This window comes from Pinus tabuliformis, chromosome 7 (assembly GCF_031772625.1).
Source record: "Pinus tabuliformis cultivar Carrire ecotype Pingquan chromosome 7, CPIR1, whole genome shotgun sequence".
Classification (NCBI taxonomy): Eukaryota; Viridiplantae; Streptophyta; class Pinopsida; order Pinales; family Pinaceae; genus Pinus; species Pinus tabuliformis.
In genome coordinates this window covers 1,844,733,177-1,844,752,244 of record NC_142293.1, presented here as the reverse complement: position 1 = coordinate 1,844,752,244, position 19,068 = coordinate 1,844,733,177, and the positions used below count along the sequence as shown (strand labels likewise).

The following is a 19,068-nucleotide window of genomic DNA, read 5'->3' as shown; positions in this document are numbered from 1 at the left end:
GTTGTTAAAATCGCGATATTATCGTTTTATCGCGATAATTTCCCATTGCCAATATTATCGCAAGTAATATCTGAAATTATCACCAGTTTTTTTATACCCGATTTTTTGGAAAAAATTGCAATTTTTCCGTTTTTATCGCGGGCAATCGGGGCAGCGAGGTTTTATAAGAGATGCTAAATGTTTGAATTTGAAATGCAATTTTTTTTTAAAGAAACAAATAATTTTTGAGTGGGGCAGCTTAATGATCAAGTCTAGGCCCTAGTATTGATATGCTATTCATTGTAATGTTAAATTCTTAAAGTATTGATATGCTATTCATCCTTTTACTTAAATATTTAACATTACCATGAAATGACTCAGGATGTTTGAGAGTGGTTCCGGCCTCATTGGATTTCATATGGAGAAAGTAGAATTTTAGATTTCATTCAAATCCAGCAGACTTATCAGTTTTTCAGGATTTCAGGATTGGGAGATTGTAATGTTTCCAGGTGACACCACTTGCCCGGGCTACCCCTGCCACCAGTAGAGGACATGGTCTACCTCCTATAGCTCCTACTTCTAGTTCTTCAGCTTCTAGAGCATAGCAGACTCCACTGCCAACTCCACCAGCACCAGCATCTACATCTAGAGGGAAAGGGAAAACTGTGGCATTTTCTCGCAAGAGGGGCAAAGGAAATCAATAGGATTAGACTTTAATTATTTTCTTCATTTTATTGTATATGACATTATGACATGATGAGATACATTATTATATTTTTTGTTGATATTTTGAGGCTGAGTTGGGACTCAGGAGTCAAGACTTACTATTCAGGACATGATTCAATGTTATGTGTGATTTTAGCACTAGAAATGATATTAAACATCTTATATATTAGTTCTTTTATCATATTTATGTGTCAATGTATTTATTTTATGTTGTAGATGGTTTAGATATTAAAAAATTGAAAAAAAATGATTATTTTTGTACCAAACGATTTTTTCCCGATTATTTCCCAATAATTACGATTTTTTCCGATTTTATCCGATTATTTCCCAATAATTATGATTTTTTCCGATTTTATCCTCGCGCCGATATTATCCCGATAACGATTAATGCAACATTGATATAAAGTGGTATCTGTTGTTAATACAGGATTCTTTGAATCCCACTATGTACTATGTGCATTCAACATCAATAATGCTTTCAACAAAATCAAGAAGTATAGCACCAGATGTGCTCTTCTTACTCATCATACTGTCAATCGAGTCAGTATCAAAAATAGCCATGAAATCCTATATTCCAGCAGTGAATTTCAGAACATAAATAATAGTGTCCAAGGGATATCTCAGCCAAGCAGCTATCCAAGAAAACCAGGGATCAGCAGCTCTTACATCTCATCAAGGATTTCCTCCTGGGCTTAACAAGTTTTAAACAGACATCATTAATGGTTGTATTTTCGATCATGGCTCCCTCTAAATATCAGAAAAGTGACCTAACCCAGTCATAAGTTATAACCATCGAGCTAACAGCAGCCTGTTGTCATCAGGGATCCAATGGCTCCCTCTGAAGTCTTGCTTCAGTTAGATATACTTAATCTAATCCTCGTCTTTAAGATGAGACTTTATCATGCTGCAATTGTGTTGGAAAACTTCAGCAATGCTTGCTCCAGATCATGGTTCTTCTTTAGCTAGGGTGAAGAGGTCCTTGCAAGAAATCCTCCAATCATCTAGCTGCTTTATGGCTGCTACTTAATCTATTATACGGAGGTCCTAGGCATCTGCATCCAATGATTCAAACAGAATCAGGGTCTAGTCCATGATATTTTAGAAGAGGAAACTTTCAAAGATGTTCATATTGTAATCTTCATTATCATTTGGCTTCTGAACTATTGACTTGCTTCAAGATTTCCTTCTGATTAGGGATATCATATATCTTATCCAGCTTATTGATAGAACTTACTGGAGAAGTCTGCCTCAAATCTTATTATGTTAAATAACTGAGAATACTTGTTGTAGCCTATGATTAGTGACACGGTGGTTGACTTCTTTCTCAATCTGGTGGAGATCTTTGTACGCAAAGTACTTTTTGTCATAGAGGAGACTTGATCACAAAACAATCTTCAAATGCCTATAGTTTTATACACCTTTAGGACAGTTGCTTTCAATGATCCTACTACAGGGCTTCAAGGTAAGATACTGAACAGAAAAACTGAAGAAGAGGATCAACAACTTATGCCCTTGTGTTCAGCAAGAATATTCTTATTCAAACAAATTTTCTCTGCCTATTCTTGATGACGATATCCTGTGATAATGATATAAGTCCAACTGGTGATATCCTTATAATTGTTCTGTTCCTTGACTTTTTACTCAGAATCAACAATGCCTGTCAAGTATATATATAGCCCAACTGTTGCAAGGCTGAATTAATGTTCCTGGATGATTGGATACTTTCCCACCAGCCTGTATGTGTCAATGCCTTGCTATAGCTATAAACTTGATTATGATAGTCCATGAAGAACTACACCAGGCTGAAAGCTAATGCAATTCACGCATCCTACACTGCCTTTTCATTTACCAATATGTTAGACTATACAGACATGCTATAAATGATGAGGCTTCAATGATTTGTACATGGGTGCTAAACTTTTGTTAACATGCTTGAGCTATATCATCTCTTCAAATTGAACTCACTTTTGAGGACCAAATTCCCAAATCAGAAGTACTGATGTTACTGATGCCTCAAGAATATGACAGATTTGAATCTAGATCATCCACAAGGATCAATTCTAGTTTGAGATGATTGTTGAAGAAGATGATGTAATTAGATCACTGATAAATACACAAACTTTCATGACAGCCTTCAACAAGAAATAAAGACTTCAAGCCAGCCTGAAGAATGAGATCAAAACATTTAGCTATAACTGCTTGGTTCTTGATCTAGCATAGGTCCGCTCAATTCTCCTTGATAGACATAGATCTATACTTAGTGAATTGAAATTCTAGACATCACCTAAAGGAGAGTGTTGTGGTTGTAATTTGACCACTGCAATTAAACTCAGAATCTTCGTTGTTATGCAATAAGGCTGAGGCATTGCAATGTGGTTCATATTGAAACCTTAAAATCGTGGAGAGAATGGAAATAGTAATCATCATTCCTTGCCATTGTCAAAATTATTGGTCTACAACTTCTGAAGAAACCTAAGGCCAAGAATAGATCTTACTATTACAATTTGTGTTCTTAAATTCAAAAGTTATGAGGACATACCTTAATCACAAGGCCGCAATATTTACTATCTTCTTTGCAGGGATAAGACAACCCTTAGATCTCTTTAAGAAAGGGTCAAATGTCCTGAAAATGTTTCTCCTCCACAGGTCTTCAAAACATATAAATAAGGATGTATTATTTTAGAGTATGACGCCCTAATGAGGACCGAGCCCGATTTTCTTTCACCAAAAAAATTCAGAATAAAACCAACCTTCTTCACTGCCTCTTATCTGATTTTCAATGAATCTTAAGGGCTGAAGAGATACTCCAGTGCACGCACACAATCAAATGATATTTATCCAAATGGCTTGATCTAGAGTTGAAGTAGTCTCAGACGAAGGCTCATCTTATGTCTCAAATACGCCCTAGCCAGGACTGAAATCACAGTCCTCAGAAATTCTTCATATGCGATTGATCAAGACTATGATCCTTCAGAGAAGAGGGACCGCAGAGATCATGAAGACTTGACATCAAACTTTTCTTCGTGATTGCTTTCTCTTTCACTCCTGCTTGGGCTTGTCCTAACATGAGCTCCGATACCATGTTAATTTTAGGTTAACATGTTCTTTGCTTAGGACAGTTACTTCAGAGATCTTTATTAGCCCGATTATTTATCAATTTCACTTCCATTAGTAACTGAAGAAAGAACATACATGAAAAGTGCTGAAGACAAGCCAAGAGAAGAGAACACAAGAATATGGCACAAGCCAAGGAAAAACCCCAAGATGGGGAAAACCCTTGATCAATTCTTCTTATTATAATCAAATGTTCAGCAGAGAGAGAGAGGGAGAGAGTACAATAATTCAAAATTGACTTGCCAATTTGTAGATGCAGAATCACGGCCCTTAGATAAGTATATGTTCCAATTACAAGTGTAATTCTGAAGCAGACAAGATGTTCCTGATGTCATAGAGCTGAGGAGACTCTGACTGGTTAAGCTATTGTTCAATCTATCCAACAAGCATCCAGAATTGTCTAATCACATCCTTTCTGCACAAGCAACTGCTAGGGATTACTGTTGATGATGGCAGCTCCTGGTTAGGGTATGTAACATACTGCAATAGCTCTTACAAACATATCAAACACCCTTATACTGTTGCAGCCCTCTTGCACAATATTGCTCTTAATCCATCCTTTAAATAGGCCTCCACGTCTGCTAGTCTTCACAGAATTAGGGCTGCGGCACACCTGGGTAGATGCATACCCTCTCGGCCTATTAATCAGTATGGTAAGGCCTGTGGCCAGCTTGAGAAGAGCTCCAGTAAATGCAGCCCACTTAGAAGAGGTATGACTCATTATGAAATGACACCCACACACTTCAGTTGTTCCTTATGCTTGCGGTCAACCTTAGATACAACTCGGACCTGTAATAAAAGATATATAAGCCCAGAACAGTCCATAAATGTGCCCAGACTTGACCCTAAGAAGCTCGGCCTTCTTCCCAAGGGACTCACCCCATCAAACAGCCCTCACATGACACCAAACAAGCCCTTCATCCTTCATTGGAGATACCTTCCTTCTGCGGCCATTTCAAAGAGAAGAATATGTGCATGAGGTGCTAAACGAGGGAGGCGGCGCCCCTATTTATACAATTCAGTAGAGGGTGAAGAGACGTGTCTACTGGAACTGTTGAGCTGACATAGAGATAAGGCCGACCTTGATAATTTTCATGTGAGAGAATAAATTCAAAAACCCACTTTTACTTATCCAAAATTGACGATCTTTATATCGATTTTGGTCCTCTCGAAAAGAGGAATTTAATGCTACAATTATCTTCCTCAAAGCAGTTGTCCAAAGTGGAATTTGTCCCTAGTTGCCAATTTTAACAGCGGGTGATAACTAGTGCTAGGGGTCAATTCAGTGCCCACTAACCTAAAAAGCTCCTGCCAAAATGCGCCCATAAATCTACAATCGTGATCACTATATGTTCTTTGGTAGCCCATGTAGCCTATAGACTTCTTTGAAGAACAGTTTTGCCACTTGTTTGGTCGAGTAATCAACTGAGATGGCAAATAAGTGTGCGAATTTAGTCAACCTGTCTATCACTGTGTATATGCAGTCCTTTCCTTGGGCTTTAGGTAACCCTGTGATGAAGTCCATCAAGATGCTTTCCCATTTCTATTTTGGAATTGGTAGTGGTTGGAGGAGACCTGCAGGATGTGTATGCTCAACCTTATTTTGTTGACATGTCATGCATTCCCTGACATATTTCATCACATCTTCCTTGAGCCCTTTCCACGAGAATCGTTCCCGAATCTAGCGATATGTCTTGAAGAATCCTTGATGCCCAACTGAAGGAATATCATGTGTAACCTTCAAGATTTTTTCCTTAAGTGTAGATTCAGGAACCAGATATATCTTGTCTTTATAATAAATGACTTCATCAATTATTTTGTACCTATCATCCTAGATGATCTTGTCGATTAGGGCGCAAGCAAACTGGTTCTTGGCATATTCTGTTGAGAGGTGTGCCTTCCAATCTTTTGCAATTTCCATGAGAGCACGGGCAGTCGGTTTCCTGGAGAGGGCATCGACCACAACATTCTTCTTCCCTTTTATGTACTCAATGTCAAAGTCGTAAGCTTGGATTTTGCTTACCCAATTTTGTTGTCATTCGTTCAAGTCCCTTTGATTCAAGAAATGGCGTAGACTGTTGCGGTTTGTCCTGACTATGAATTTGTTGCCCACCAGATACTGTCTAAATTTTGCCAACGCATGCATGATAACTAGCATCTCCTTGTCATATATGGAGTAGATTCTTTCTAAATCTTCCAGTTTTCGGCTTTCGAATGCGATGGGATGGCCCTTTTGCATAAGGACAACCCCTATTCCTTCTCTTGACACATCACACTCCAATATGAATGGTTGACCAAAGTTAGGAAGAGCCAGTACTGGACATGAGCTCATTATTTCTTTGAGCTTGTTGAACGCCCTATTAGATTCCCCTGTCCACCTTAATGCTCCCTTCTTGGTTAAGTTCGTCATAAATGCACTTAATTGGGAGAACCCTTTAACGAATCGTTGATAGTAGCTGCAGATCCCAAGGAACCCTCGTAATTTTGTTAGGGTTTTGGGTGTAGGCCAATCTACTATTGCCTAGATCTTCTCTTAATGGACTTGTACCCCCTTTGCGCTAATCATATGTCCCAAATAAAGGATCTTCGTCAACCTAAACTCACACTTTGACACCTTGGCATAAAGGGATTGATCCTACATGATGCTCAAGATTTGATCCAAACGCCCTAAAGTGATCACCCCATGTATTGTTGTAGATGAGAAGATCGTCAAAGAATACCAACAAAAACTTCCTTAGTTGCTTGTTGAAAATACTGTTCATGCATGATTGGAAAGTGGCGAGGGCATTGGTTAGACCAAACGGCATGACCAAAAATTCAAAGTGTCCATAGTGACATCTGAATGTTGTCTTTGGCACGTCTTCCTCTCGGACTCATATTTGATGATACCCAGATCACAAATCGATCTTCGAAAAGTACATTGCTCCGTGGAGTTTATCCACAATTCATCGATCCTGGGAATGGGGTAGCTTTTTTGATGGTTTTCTTGTTGAGAGCTCGGTAATCAATACACATTCTCCATGTGCCATCCTTTTTTTCACCAAGACTACAGATGATGCAAACGGGCTTGAGTTGGGTCTGATATGGCCCATGGCTAACAATTCTTGGATGGTTTTTTCTATCTCGTCCTTGAACTTCTTCGGATGTTGGTACGATGTGGTGATCACAAGCTTAGCTCCTTCTTCCAATTCGATAGTATGCTCAAATCCTCTTGTAGGAGGCAATCCTAGAGGAATGTCACCAAACATTGAAGCATGCTTGTCCAGTACTTGTTTAATATCTATCTTGTATTGTGGCTTGTCATTATTGGTAGTTTTTTGGGTCATGACCTTGCATTTTGCTGCATATGCTATATCTCCATGCCTGAATAGGGCTTCCATCCTCCTAGCTGACACAACCTGTGGGCTGCCATTTGACATCCCTCTTAATCCAACCTTACTACCATTTAGTGCTCTAAATTCCATTCCCCACACTTGGTAGTCCATCGTGTGCTTACTCAACAAATACAACCATTAAACCCTCAATACCATGTTGAGGTTTGTAAGATCTATTACATAAAAATCACTAGTAAAAGTATAGTTACTGAGAGTTACACTCAAACCTGGAATCATTCGCGTGCAATCCAAGTTGTACCCATTCGCAACTATCACATCCAATCCCTCGAATTCTTCGGTGGGAAGCCCCCTTTTAGCGACTAGCGCTGGATCAATGAAGTGGTGTGTGGCTCCACCATCAATTAGGGTTGTGATGTATTGTCCTTTGACGACTCCCCTAACCCTGAAGGTGTAATACGTGGGCGTGCCCGAAAAAGGTTGCAATCTTAACCTATGGTCGTGTTTTCTTTTCTTCGTTGTTTCTTTCTTCATGTGGTGGTTCTTCCTTGGGGTTGTAAGGCTTTTCTTCTTCCTTTGCTTCCTTTTGTGGTGGCTCTTCATCAATACTTGGAGTGGCCTCTTCTTCTTCGTCGTCACAAAGCACTTCAATGTAATGAATCTTCCCCTTTCCTAAACAATGATGTCCAAGTTCCCATGGTTCCCTACAAGTAAAACATAGATTTTTTCTCCTTAGTTCGCTTCGAGTTTCCTCATCTAGTCTGTCCCTCTTGGGCCCATCACATTGGAAAGACCTCTCCTTATCTTTTGGAGGAATGAAAGGCTTGGATGGAGCCTTAGCTTTAGCGGTTGCATTTCCCATGTCTCGAGTCTTCTTGATGGCTTCTTGAAGGGTGGCGAGATTGAATGCCTTGACCCATCCTTGTAGGGGCTCGGCTAATGCTTAGGTGAAAAGCAGAACTAATCGCTCAAATTTTGCAATAATCTCTTCATGTGACCCTGTTTGTTTAAGTAGTGCCAGTTCTCTGAAGTGGATTTCTAGGTTCTTCCGATCGAATCTTTCTATCAGCCTTTGTGTAAATTCTCCATAAGAAGCGATGTTGGTGTGCCCCAGAGTCACTAGACCATGATACCACCACTCATGTGCTTCCCCTTCTAAATGTAATGTGGCAAATTGGATTGCATCTACTTCGGCCATTGGATTGAGCCTGAAATAGGTGTCCAATTTTTGCACCCAAGCCCTTGTTGTACATTTAGATGATCCATCAAATGAGGGTAAAGGAAGTTTACTCACATTGCGAGTTAATTCTCCAATAAGTTGTCTTCGGGGTCTATTCCTGTATCGGAAGTTGCTATACTCGTTGAAGGTCATAGTTGCTCGAGTATTTTCTTCCAATCTTGCATAATCCTGAACATAATTGTTAAGGAGTTGATTTGGCTCATCCGCTTCTTGGGTTGCTGCACATGATTATCTGTAAATTGTGGTAGATGTGGTCAACTGCTCTTTTTGTTGTTTGCTTGATGGTTGGGCAAACCAGGATTATGGTTTCCACTTCCCCCTGTGGTAGTTCTATTGGTGGCAGCGACATTAGGCTATCCTGTGAGGTGAGCGATCAACAATGTGATTTGTTGTTTCCCCTGGGTCAATACCTATGCTATTTGTTGTTGCCTTGAATCATTTGTTGCCCTTGATGATGCATCCATTGTTGTCCCTGTATCAATTCCTGAAGTAGAATATCAGGGCCATGTTCTCCTTGACCTGTTCTGTCTCCCATGGCGGAATGGTGGGTATTCCTCTTTTTCCTTACAGTGACATTGCTAGTATCCGCAAGAAGCATACAAAGCTCATGTACTCACAGCATGGTAGGATGTTTTGCGCTTTGATACCAATGTAGTGAGGAAACAAAATTATTTGCCCTAGTTCTCTACTAGAATGTCTAGATACAAATATAACTCTGCTTCATAGACTAATAATTACAGTGTTGCTTACAATGAAAATTCCAAATAACCAATCACAACAGGCAGTGTAAAAAAAAACACTTTGCCAATGGGAAAATGTTTCAATACTTCAACAATATAATTCCATATACGAATTGTAATATTTCACCATCAATATTACCAAAATTCAATATCCAATGATACTTCGAAATTCCACCATCAATCAATCCTTTAGAAAACCATACAAACAATGAATTGTAGATAAAACAAAACCCTAACTATCAATATATATTAAAACCTTACCGTTTCCTCCTAACGGTTGGTAATGTCCAGTGAGTAAATCGCTATAGGTCGAAGTCTATAGAATATTCTGGTGTGAGAACAAGAACTTGTTTCTTCCACAATTCTTTTTAGATTAATCCGCAACCACAATGAAACTGCTTAGCGTCACCACAAACAGGAATCTACGCCAACTAGACACGTTCGTCTAGGGTTCAAGAGCAGGGTCGTTTCTGGTCACGACGTGCACCCGGTCACTTTAGAGCTACCTTCAAGCTCGTCGTCTCAGATACTTCATTGTTTTACTTCTTAAGAAGCCTTGTTGCCTTAATCCGACTGCATGTTCAAACCAACAGACCTTAGAAAATGTTCCAACCAAAAAACCCAAGCCCAGAGGTTTGGCCAAAGCTTCGTCCTTCCTATGCAAGCACGACAAAATTGTAGGTTTATGTTTTTGTGCCCAAACAGAGAATTTCGTTGCCTTGGATGATTCAGTCTGTGCCCAAACAAGTTTCTAGGGAAGTTCGCTCCTCTAGATAATGCTTGCAAATACCATAGAACCTTAATCCTCACAAATTCATTGTCTTCCAATACCTTCCTGTACCCAGAACAGAGAATAATCCCACACAAATTTGGTTCCTTCTTCAGAGAGTAGTCCTGTACCAAACAGAGAGCAGAGAAGAGGAGATGGTGTCAACTAGGGTGGGATCTTTCTGTTAGTTTCTATAGCATCAGATGTGTTCGAGCCACAAAATTTGGTGGAGAGGCTAAAATGCATGAGATCTCCAAAACTCGGAAATCATTTTTGAAAATTCCACCTAGAGATGACTTAATTAGATTATTAACCTATTTTTTTAATGTTTCCTAAGTCTAAACTTAGGAACACTGGTTAATTAATCAGAATTAATTAAGTTAAGGTGAGAATAGCCTAGAAACTCACACAGATCGATCCAAAAATGAATAAGCCATCGATTAAGATTTAATATTGGTTGTTGGAGTCCCAACAGGAAGATATAAGAAGGGATCGATGTGGTGATGGAGAACACACTTGTGCAGTTGGATTTCCTAGGAAGATCGATTTCTAGAGAGCAACAACAGTTGTCAGAGAGATAGAGATCGAAACAGAGACTGAGGAGAAGAGATAGTGATTCGAAGTAAGTTTTCCGGATCCAGAGAGGCAACAGCAAGGACGCCCAGTTATTCCCAGTGAGGCAGTGCAGAGGACTGTGCACTACGCAGTTGCTTCAAAAGAGCAACTCGATTTAGCTGGAGGAAAAATCGTTTTCAGTTCCAAAGGTCGAATAGAAGTTCCAGAGTGTTAGAGAAGCGATTTCCTCAGCAAAGACAGGCAGAACAACTTCTTCAGAGGCAGTTCAAAGGCTAGACATCATAGGGCCTGCGCAAGCACTGTGCAGAAGGGTTCAGGAGGACGAGTTTTCTGAAGGAAAGTTGTGTCGGTGTTGCTTATGGAAGAAGGGTAATTCCATTACATAATTTTGGCCAAATTTTCTTGTTGTTTGGATTGCTAGTTGGGCATCCATAGATTGTATTCAGATTTCACTGCTGCATAATAATAAAACCCTCATCTGCTGCACCGATTTTCCCAAGTTGGGTTTTTCCGGGGACAATTGTCCAAAAATAATTGTGTCAATTTTATTGTGTGTGTGTGCTAGATTTTCTCAGTTTCTAGCATTTTTTTTCTCCCGCAGTTTATTTGTGAAAATTGCAGTAGAGAATTATTCGTTGTTTGTGTGGGCAAATAAATTGTTAAATTAAATTAACAATTAGAAGAATAATTTCCAGTCGACGCAATAGATGAAATTTTCAAACTTTCACCACTGAAATTGACCATTTAGGAAGGTGTCTTAAAACCCTTACAGCAATTGCTCAATAAATCAATAAGATGATTCACAATGATGCTTCCAAATGAATTCAACCCTCCTTTATTTATAGACTTCCTTGAGGGCTTCATCTTCTTAATTGGTTGAGTGTATGTTACTCAAAACCCCAGTTTTGGGTTTTTTCGCCTTGCTAACCCAAAATTTGCCCAACAATGGGTATTTTGGGTTCTTATCCCCTTTATAAAGGACTATAGCCTACAGGAATGAATAGGCTACTAAGTCTATTTGCCCTCAATTCGTAGAGGACATTACAACGATGTTCGGGAGCAAGAGGCTTCTAAGAACAACAATAAGGGGAGTTGGACTTCGAGGATCTTTCCAAACCAGATGGAAAAGAAGTCTCCCAATATGAGGGAGCAACCATGGAAGCAAATGTAGGTCCAAGATCAAGAGTCGATTCTAGGTGGTAGAAGTACCTTCCTCACTAAGAGGGAGTGTTGAAGTTGGTAGCTCGAGCAGGCACTTTTGCACAGGCCTTGTGTCTAGAAATGCAGAAGTCACCCACATTCTACTTAGAACACGTACTCAACTGTGAGCTATGTCATCGTGTTCGTGTTCGTGTTCGAGTTCGACGACCTTAAAATTCGAATAAAGTTCAACACCTAAAATTTTGCCGATAAAGTTTGGCATAAAATTCGACATTAGAAATTTGAAAAAATAATATATATATATATATATATATAATTCAATTTTAAGGAGGCAAAAAAAACACATGTCACATACATAAACCATTGTTACATCCTACACGCTTGATCCATCAATGTATGTTTAGTGAAGATGACATCGAATTTCAGTGGTTATACTTGGTGTATCAATGCTACATGAATAAATTATCGAATTAAGGAGTTCAGTTTAATGGGTTATTTGTCATGACATTTATGTTTTTAACCATACACCATATGCTTGTCACAAATTACAATGCTCTTTAAATTTGTGAGGAATATCGCAACAGAATTATGAGAGATCATTCATCGTAGCATGAGCCACATTTATGTTCTATAAATTAACCCACAGATGACAAATCCTAGAAATGTCCACATCCACCAGTATTGTCAATTACATTACTGGATTTGTGAAATTTTAATGGAGTGTTTATGTTGAGAACCATTAACATGAAACACTAATGCCAATGAAAATTATCACCTACTCTCTTCTATTTATGTCCATTCTCATTAACATCGGCTATTGCTAACAATCACAAGCGTATAAAACAAACTGCAGCCTACAGCTGCAGGGTGGAGACTCAAGAGCCGAGAGTAGAGACTCAAGAGCTGAAAGTGAGAGTCTGGACGCATGAGAGGTCGAGTGAGCACTGAGGGTCCAAGGTTGAGTGTGCAGGCAGTAGCAGCGAGAGTCAATGATCGAGTGTGAGAGAGAATTTCGCGCCCACCTAAGTTTTTACCAATTTTAATTTTTTTTAATTATAAACACTGAAAAATGCCCAACCAAAAAAATCCTAAAACGAACTCCATTGAATTTTCGACGAATTTAATCGATTTTTTTCAAATTCATCACAGGTTCGTGTTTGGCATGAAGTTCGCCAAACAAAAACAAATTTGTTCAAATTGCTTTGAGATTCAGCAAATTTCAAATCCAAAGGATTAAATTCGCCAAACCCGATGACTTAGACTGTGAGCAAGTTGCTAATGTAACTTAGCCTAAGTCTAACTTAGGAAAAAGCACAAATTAGTATGTCGACTTATTGAGCTAAATGAGCTAAAAGAAACTTAGGAAAAGTAAAGGAATTTACTTTAGTTATTTTGTTTAAATCTCAATCGTTGATCTGAAATGAGTCGAGATCTAATCTCATCGTTAATCACTTTGAGTTTAGGGTTAGGGTTAAGGATCGATCCTTTATACATTCACCCAAGGATAATTATAAAATTATATCAATTCATTTTCCGCAGGGCCCTGTAGATTGGATCTAGTCATAAGAATAGAAGAATGCTTGGTGTAAATAAAAATAACTCCTTGGTCTTCAACCCCCCACTACTTAGATTCCCAATACTCATTTTCAGTTGAATTAAGAGTCAAATCAATCTTCAAATTGATATCTTTCTCATTTTTTTCCGAATGATTTTCACTCGGTCCTTGATTCTCTGAGATCATCTCATTCTTCTTGTTCATGTTCTCGTCATATCCTGAATTGAAACTAATGGGCAATGTAAAGTTATAAAAGCAAAGCCGAGGAGAGAAGAAAGACACACTACAGCAGCACAAGATTAAGAGAGGCATCTCGGTGAGCAGTGTGTTAGGTCTGAAAGGGTGCAGAGAGGCTAGAGACCTAGATCTGTAGAGAAGATCAAGCACCAATCTAGGTCAAATCTGCTGGATCAGATCCAGGTTATTTGTATTTTGTATTTTCTCAGTTGGAACATTATACCATGACGGGAGACCACGTAAGTTTGGGATTTTGTTTTAATGAAAAACTTGTGGGGCAGAATCTGTGTGTGTTGTTTTATGAAATCTGTTATTTAAATATGCTTCCACTGAGTTTGTGTTAGGAACCTAGCTATGTATTTATTTCGTAGATCAGTTTTATGCTAGGAATTAGATATCGGATGTTAGGTTTACACAAAATCTAACATGGTTTACTCTTATTGTAGTCTGAGGCTCTGAAAACATTATCATATCACATTCAACATCTCTAAATTTAGAAACCAGCTTTTAATTGGAGGTGAAACATTTTGACTCAAACAAAGAAGAACTATTGTCAAAAGTAGGCAACCACAGACAGAACATTCTCTGCAATATGTCATATAAACAATCAGCCTTTGAACTTTTAAAATACCTCGCATTACAATGTCTTTGTTGTCCAATACTTGCCAATCTTTAAGGGAGAAGAGCTTAACTTTCAGCACTTTGTTGTGTCTCTCACCAAAAGATGATTGTCCATGTGGACCAATAATGGATAAAAATGATATAAGAATGACACTAGTGTATACATTGTCATTTCTCACAAATGGAATCATGGTTCAACAACGGAGGCAAAAGCATGTTAGGCCACCCAACAAGGTTAATTCCCTTGAAGGCATGAATAAGCAGTTGGGGTCAAGTGCAAAGCCTATATGATTGTGACAGAATATAAAATAAGACGATATAATTTTATTAATATCCAGCAAATGACCACAATAGTAGGCCAGTGGTACTCAAGAATACATTTAGTGTAAGTACAAGTGTGTGAGAGTATGAAAGAACCTCCAATTGTTACTCTATAAAAAGCGTAAAAGCAACTTATTCCAATGAAAGTGCCTATAATTAATGGTTCATCCTTAGACAGTCATCTTGATCATGAAACAGACTGCTTGTGGAGATTGATGTATTTGGGCCAGTATTGTTGAAAATGTAGCAAGGTCTTCTGACTTGTACCTTAGCCAGTGAAGACCACGAGTTTGTCTTTCTCTTAGCATGAGTACGAGCTCATGAGTTAGACTTCTTTTATGATGAGTTTATTTCCAATTTACTGGAATAATCATCAAGATTGCATGCGTAGTGTTGGAGCTTCAGTTAAATGGAGCCTTCATCAGTTTGACTACAATATGAGATGGCAATTACAAGTTTAGTTAGAGCGAGTTAGTCTTCAGTCTTTATTGAAGGAAGAATGAGTCATGACTCCAAGTGTTGATTAGAGAGAGAGCAACACTCTCAGTTAACTCACAATCAGAACTCAAGCTCTAAATTATGTTGGGCCTCCTTCCATAGATCGATGTTTACCTATAAAGAGAAGGACGAAGGCACAATTCATTACAAGGTTGTGAGATCATCTTTGTAGTGTGTGTGCGCAGAATTGAGCAGCAACTGTACGCAAGAGAATAGGAGACTTGTGCGCTAAAAAAAAAAGAGATTTGTGCAAGAAAATAGGAGCTCTTGTGTGCCAGGAAATAGGGACCTAGTGCGCAAGGAAATAAGAGCAGGATCAGGGTTTTGCAGGGCAAGTCGAGGCTAGTTCAGCACAAGAACAAGTGTGTTCTCAGAAACAGATTGCTTTGTAATAGATCAATTGCTCAAGAACTATCAATAAAATACCACAACAAAGAAAGCAGGTTTTCCCATTTGGGTTTCCTGGGTAAACAAAAATGTCAATTTCTGTGATGTGTTTTTATCTCTAGTGTTTTATTTCGCCACTAATAAGTTGTTAAGAAACTTTGTATCTTGGTGAAACTAAATTTGGTTTCAGTATTTGGTTGCCTTGATTTCAGTTATTCATCTAAGTAGTTGCAGAATTTCATGGAAATTTAACAAATATACTGCTTCTGGAATTTAGAGGAAGCAATTTCAGAAAAAGCTTCTCCACTTCCCAAAGTTTGCATGCACTTCCGATAGATTCTTCATTGATCCATCTAATAACCATATCTTGAAACCATAAAAGTTCCATGGTTCCCTAGCAGAAATAAAATGTTGCAAAGACTATGTTCTCAAAATATTTACCGTCTATTCATCAGACCTTGGCATTGTTACCTTGGTGACATGACTGAGTATTAAGCCATCCACCAGCATTCCATTTTGACATGACTGAGTATTAAGCCATCCACCAGCATTCCATTTTGACATGACTGAGTATTAAGTCATCCGCCAGCATTCCATTTTCATTCTGGTCTGTCTGATCCAAATGGCGTGTCAGAAAAGAGATGAGGCCAAGTGCAATACTTGGGCAGCAGAATAAATACTCCTCAACCCTAACACCTAAGCCGAAGGAAGTTAGTGTTGTGCGATGAAACCCCTATTTTCGGGGTGTGTTTCTCAAAGCAACTGCCCAAAATAGATGAATAAAATTCATGTGGCCCGACAATAATTTGATTTTGTAAAGGTTTTTAGACAAAGAGCTTTAATCCAGGTCCAGGTCTCACAAAATTTGAGGCTAAGCGACGCGTCGAACCTGCTAATTTTGGTACAAAACCCAGCAATTCTGATCCCAAACCATCAGCATTCAGTGAGATCCGAAATCAATGGTCTGCCTTATTACGTCCCAATCACAACGCAAATTGAAGAGAATTCAACCTCGCAGAAAAATGGGATTCTTGGCATTGATTGTTTTCATGATGAGGCCTTTCCCACACAGGTAATTCAAAAACACAACTGAAAAAAATAAAAATAAACGCCGAATTATGATTTCTCCGCAGGCCAATTTTACACAAGAAGCCCCACCCTAAAACTTCAGTCCACGAACCAGTATGCTTTTGCAACCGAAATATTACCGAACTGTATTTTCATCGCTTGGCTAAATTAAATTAAAGCAGTATTTGGCGAAACGCCACCCCAGTTTAAGATATAAAGAATGGGCGGAGTCAGATTGGTGTGAACTAAAATCTTACCTCGCGAGCAACTTCTTCGGCTCTGCGCTGTTTTTCGGCATCGGTCTGTTCGGCGATCCATTTGCGCTTCTGATTTGGGTAAGAGAGCGGATGCCATGGCTTCTGATTCAGGTATGAATGACTCCATGCTGTCCCTGCTTTGGAGGAGTAATCCACTTCGCCTTTGGCTATTCGCTTGCTCAGTCTCAACCCTCCTTCCTCTTCTCCATCCATGGTTACCAATGTCACAGTTCTTCTCTACAACTCATGTAGACAAAGTCCGGAAAGAAGTGTGTCATGTTCCTACATCACAACGCTCAATTCTGATGGAATTTTGAGCCAACAAAATTGGCCTTGTCCAATGATACACAAAAAAAAAAAAAAAAGTATTTATACCTTCTTTTGTGAGCGTGTGGGGGTGATGCTTGGGTGCGTTGGTCATCTCGTACACTACAAACACTATGTGATCTCTATAGACACTTTGTGAACAATTTGTGGTCTATATAGGTTTTGTGATCAAAACTATTTATCGTAGTTTGTGTTAGTAAAAATTCATGGAGCAGTTTAATGTTTTTATTTTATTTATCTTCTTAAGTTTGAAGATGGTAAAAAAAAATTGTGAGATTGTGTATTTTTGTTATTTAAATTGTGTTTTTAAATGTATAAATGAATTCAATGTCTTTAAAAACTCTCATGACACTTGAAATGTATAGATTACAATGCTCAAATTTATCATTCCAATACATTTTTACTGAATTTTGAACAAAATCGACCAAAAAATATTGTTGGAAGAGATCAAAAATGTTTTACAGTTAGCCTATGTAAATTCTTATTATATCTATATTTTGAGAGGAAGGGATGATAAGGGTCATGGACTTGCAATGACCCTTATAGGTTTTGTGATAAAAACCATCTTCTTCTTTTTGGGTTAAAAATATCTCATTATACTCTTTAGGAGACTAAGTGATTCGCTCATCCGCAGGCAATCTGAAGCGTAGCCGCATTAGGTCTAGCCTCCTCTGTGCTCTCTCGATGGCTCCCCACGGAGCTTCGTGGTGCTCAATCACCAAGGCATAACCTCACCTCTCGTGATTTCATGGATGAGTCGGATGATGGCCCTGAGGCCCCCTCCTTTCGTGATATGGTTACTAGTCGACCGAAGGATCGGGAGTCTTCTTTTTTCACCAAGCTAGCCTCATGCACAGCTTTTGATTCCTCCAGAATGAGCCCTGAAGCAAGGGAAAAATGGAAGGAAAAAGGGAAAAATGTATAGGCTCAACCAACTACAGGCACCACCTCTGCAAATGCTTTAGCAACGATGGAGGCGGAAACCACAGAGGAAGATCTGCAAAAGGAAACAACAAAACTAAGAAGCAATTGCGACCCAAAAGCCAAAAAAATCCCGAAGTTGGAAATTCAAGAACCGAGGGTAGCACTCTATAGAGACTATATGCAATAAAATGCAGTGAAATGTAAATTCATAAGCATCTAGCCCACAGAGAAAGCACTAAATTGGTGGATTCAATCCAAATGGAAACCAAAGGCAGAAATCAGACTACAACTAGGCTCAAAGGGGTTTTTTACAGTCATCTTTGATCTCTTGGAAAGCAGTGACTAGATATTTGAGGGAGGACCCTACTTCTTCAACTCTGCAGGACTTTATATGAGATTCTGGAAAGAAAACTTCACTCAAGAGAAAGAGGACTTCAGTAGGGTCCCGTTATGGGTTCGCCTCTACTCCCTGCCAACTCATTACTAGGCTACATCAGTCCTCAAAGGCATTGGAGACCAACTAGGTGAATATATAAAAATGTCTAAGGGCACACGAAACAGACATTATGTTTCATATGCCAAAATATGTGTTTACATCGATGTCTCGGGAGCCCTTCTAGAGGCCATACATCTAATATTCACGGATGAGGTATGGATCCAAAACATTGATTACGAACACATCCCATTCCGATGTAGAAAATGCCATGAGCATGGACACCTATTGAGGGACTATCCACAAAATAAAACGCCTCAAAGCAATGAGCAGGTTAACAAGAAAAATGATGAACAGGGTTTCACCAGAGTAAGCACAAGGAACAAAAACAGCAAGAAGACACACACAAAGAAAGAGCAGCATCGGGCAGCCAACCTAAATAAATTTGAAGCTCTTAACAAGATGCAAGAACAACTGCTTTCAAATAGCTCAAATAACGAGGAGGCCAAAGAAGATAAACAAAATGTAGCAAACCAGAGGCAAGAGGATCAATACTTGGAACACAACAACATTGAAGATGAGAATATACAAGAAAACATAGAAATGGAACAAGTTCTGGTGGACTCTACCCCGGAGGAAAATGCAATAGAAGAGGCATTGGAAGGAGTTGACCTCATATCGGTCGCAGAGGAATGGAAGAAAAATGGTCTTGTTGTGATTCCAGAAGACCAAATCCAAAAAATCGAAGGAGCCTACCTCCTACAAGAGGAATTAAAACAAAGCACAAGTCAAACACCACCTGG

At 39.0% G+C, this 19,068-nt stretch overlaps 1 protein-coding gene across 3 annotated transcripts in view; it reads right to left on the bottom strand.

The window, feature by feature from the left end:
• Positions 1 to 16,975, bottom strand: part of LOC149255801 (zinc knuckle (CCHC-type) family protein) — a 250,775-nt gene extending 233,800 nt beyond the window's left edge. For 2 of the 3 annotated variants that reach the window (XM_089460576.1, XM_089460574.1), the window contains exon 1: positions 16,582 to 16,933. In XM_089460576.1, the coding sequence (XP_089316702.1) occupies positions 16,582 to 16,794 (213 nt within the window). In that variant the 5' untranslated portion in view covers positions 16,795 to 16,933. Of the gene's footprint in view, positions 1 to 16,581; positions 16,934 to 16,956 lie in introns of those variants that run through there. The other variant, XM_089460575.1, reaches the window with a different exon arrangement.
• Positions 16,976 to 19,068: the final 2,093 nt, after the last annotated feature.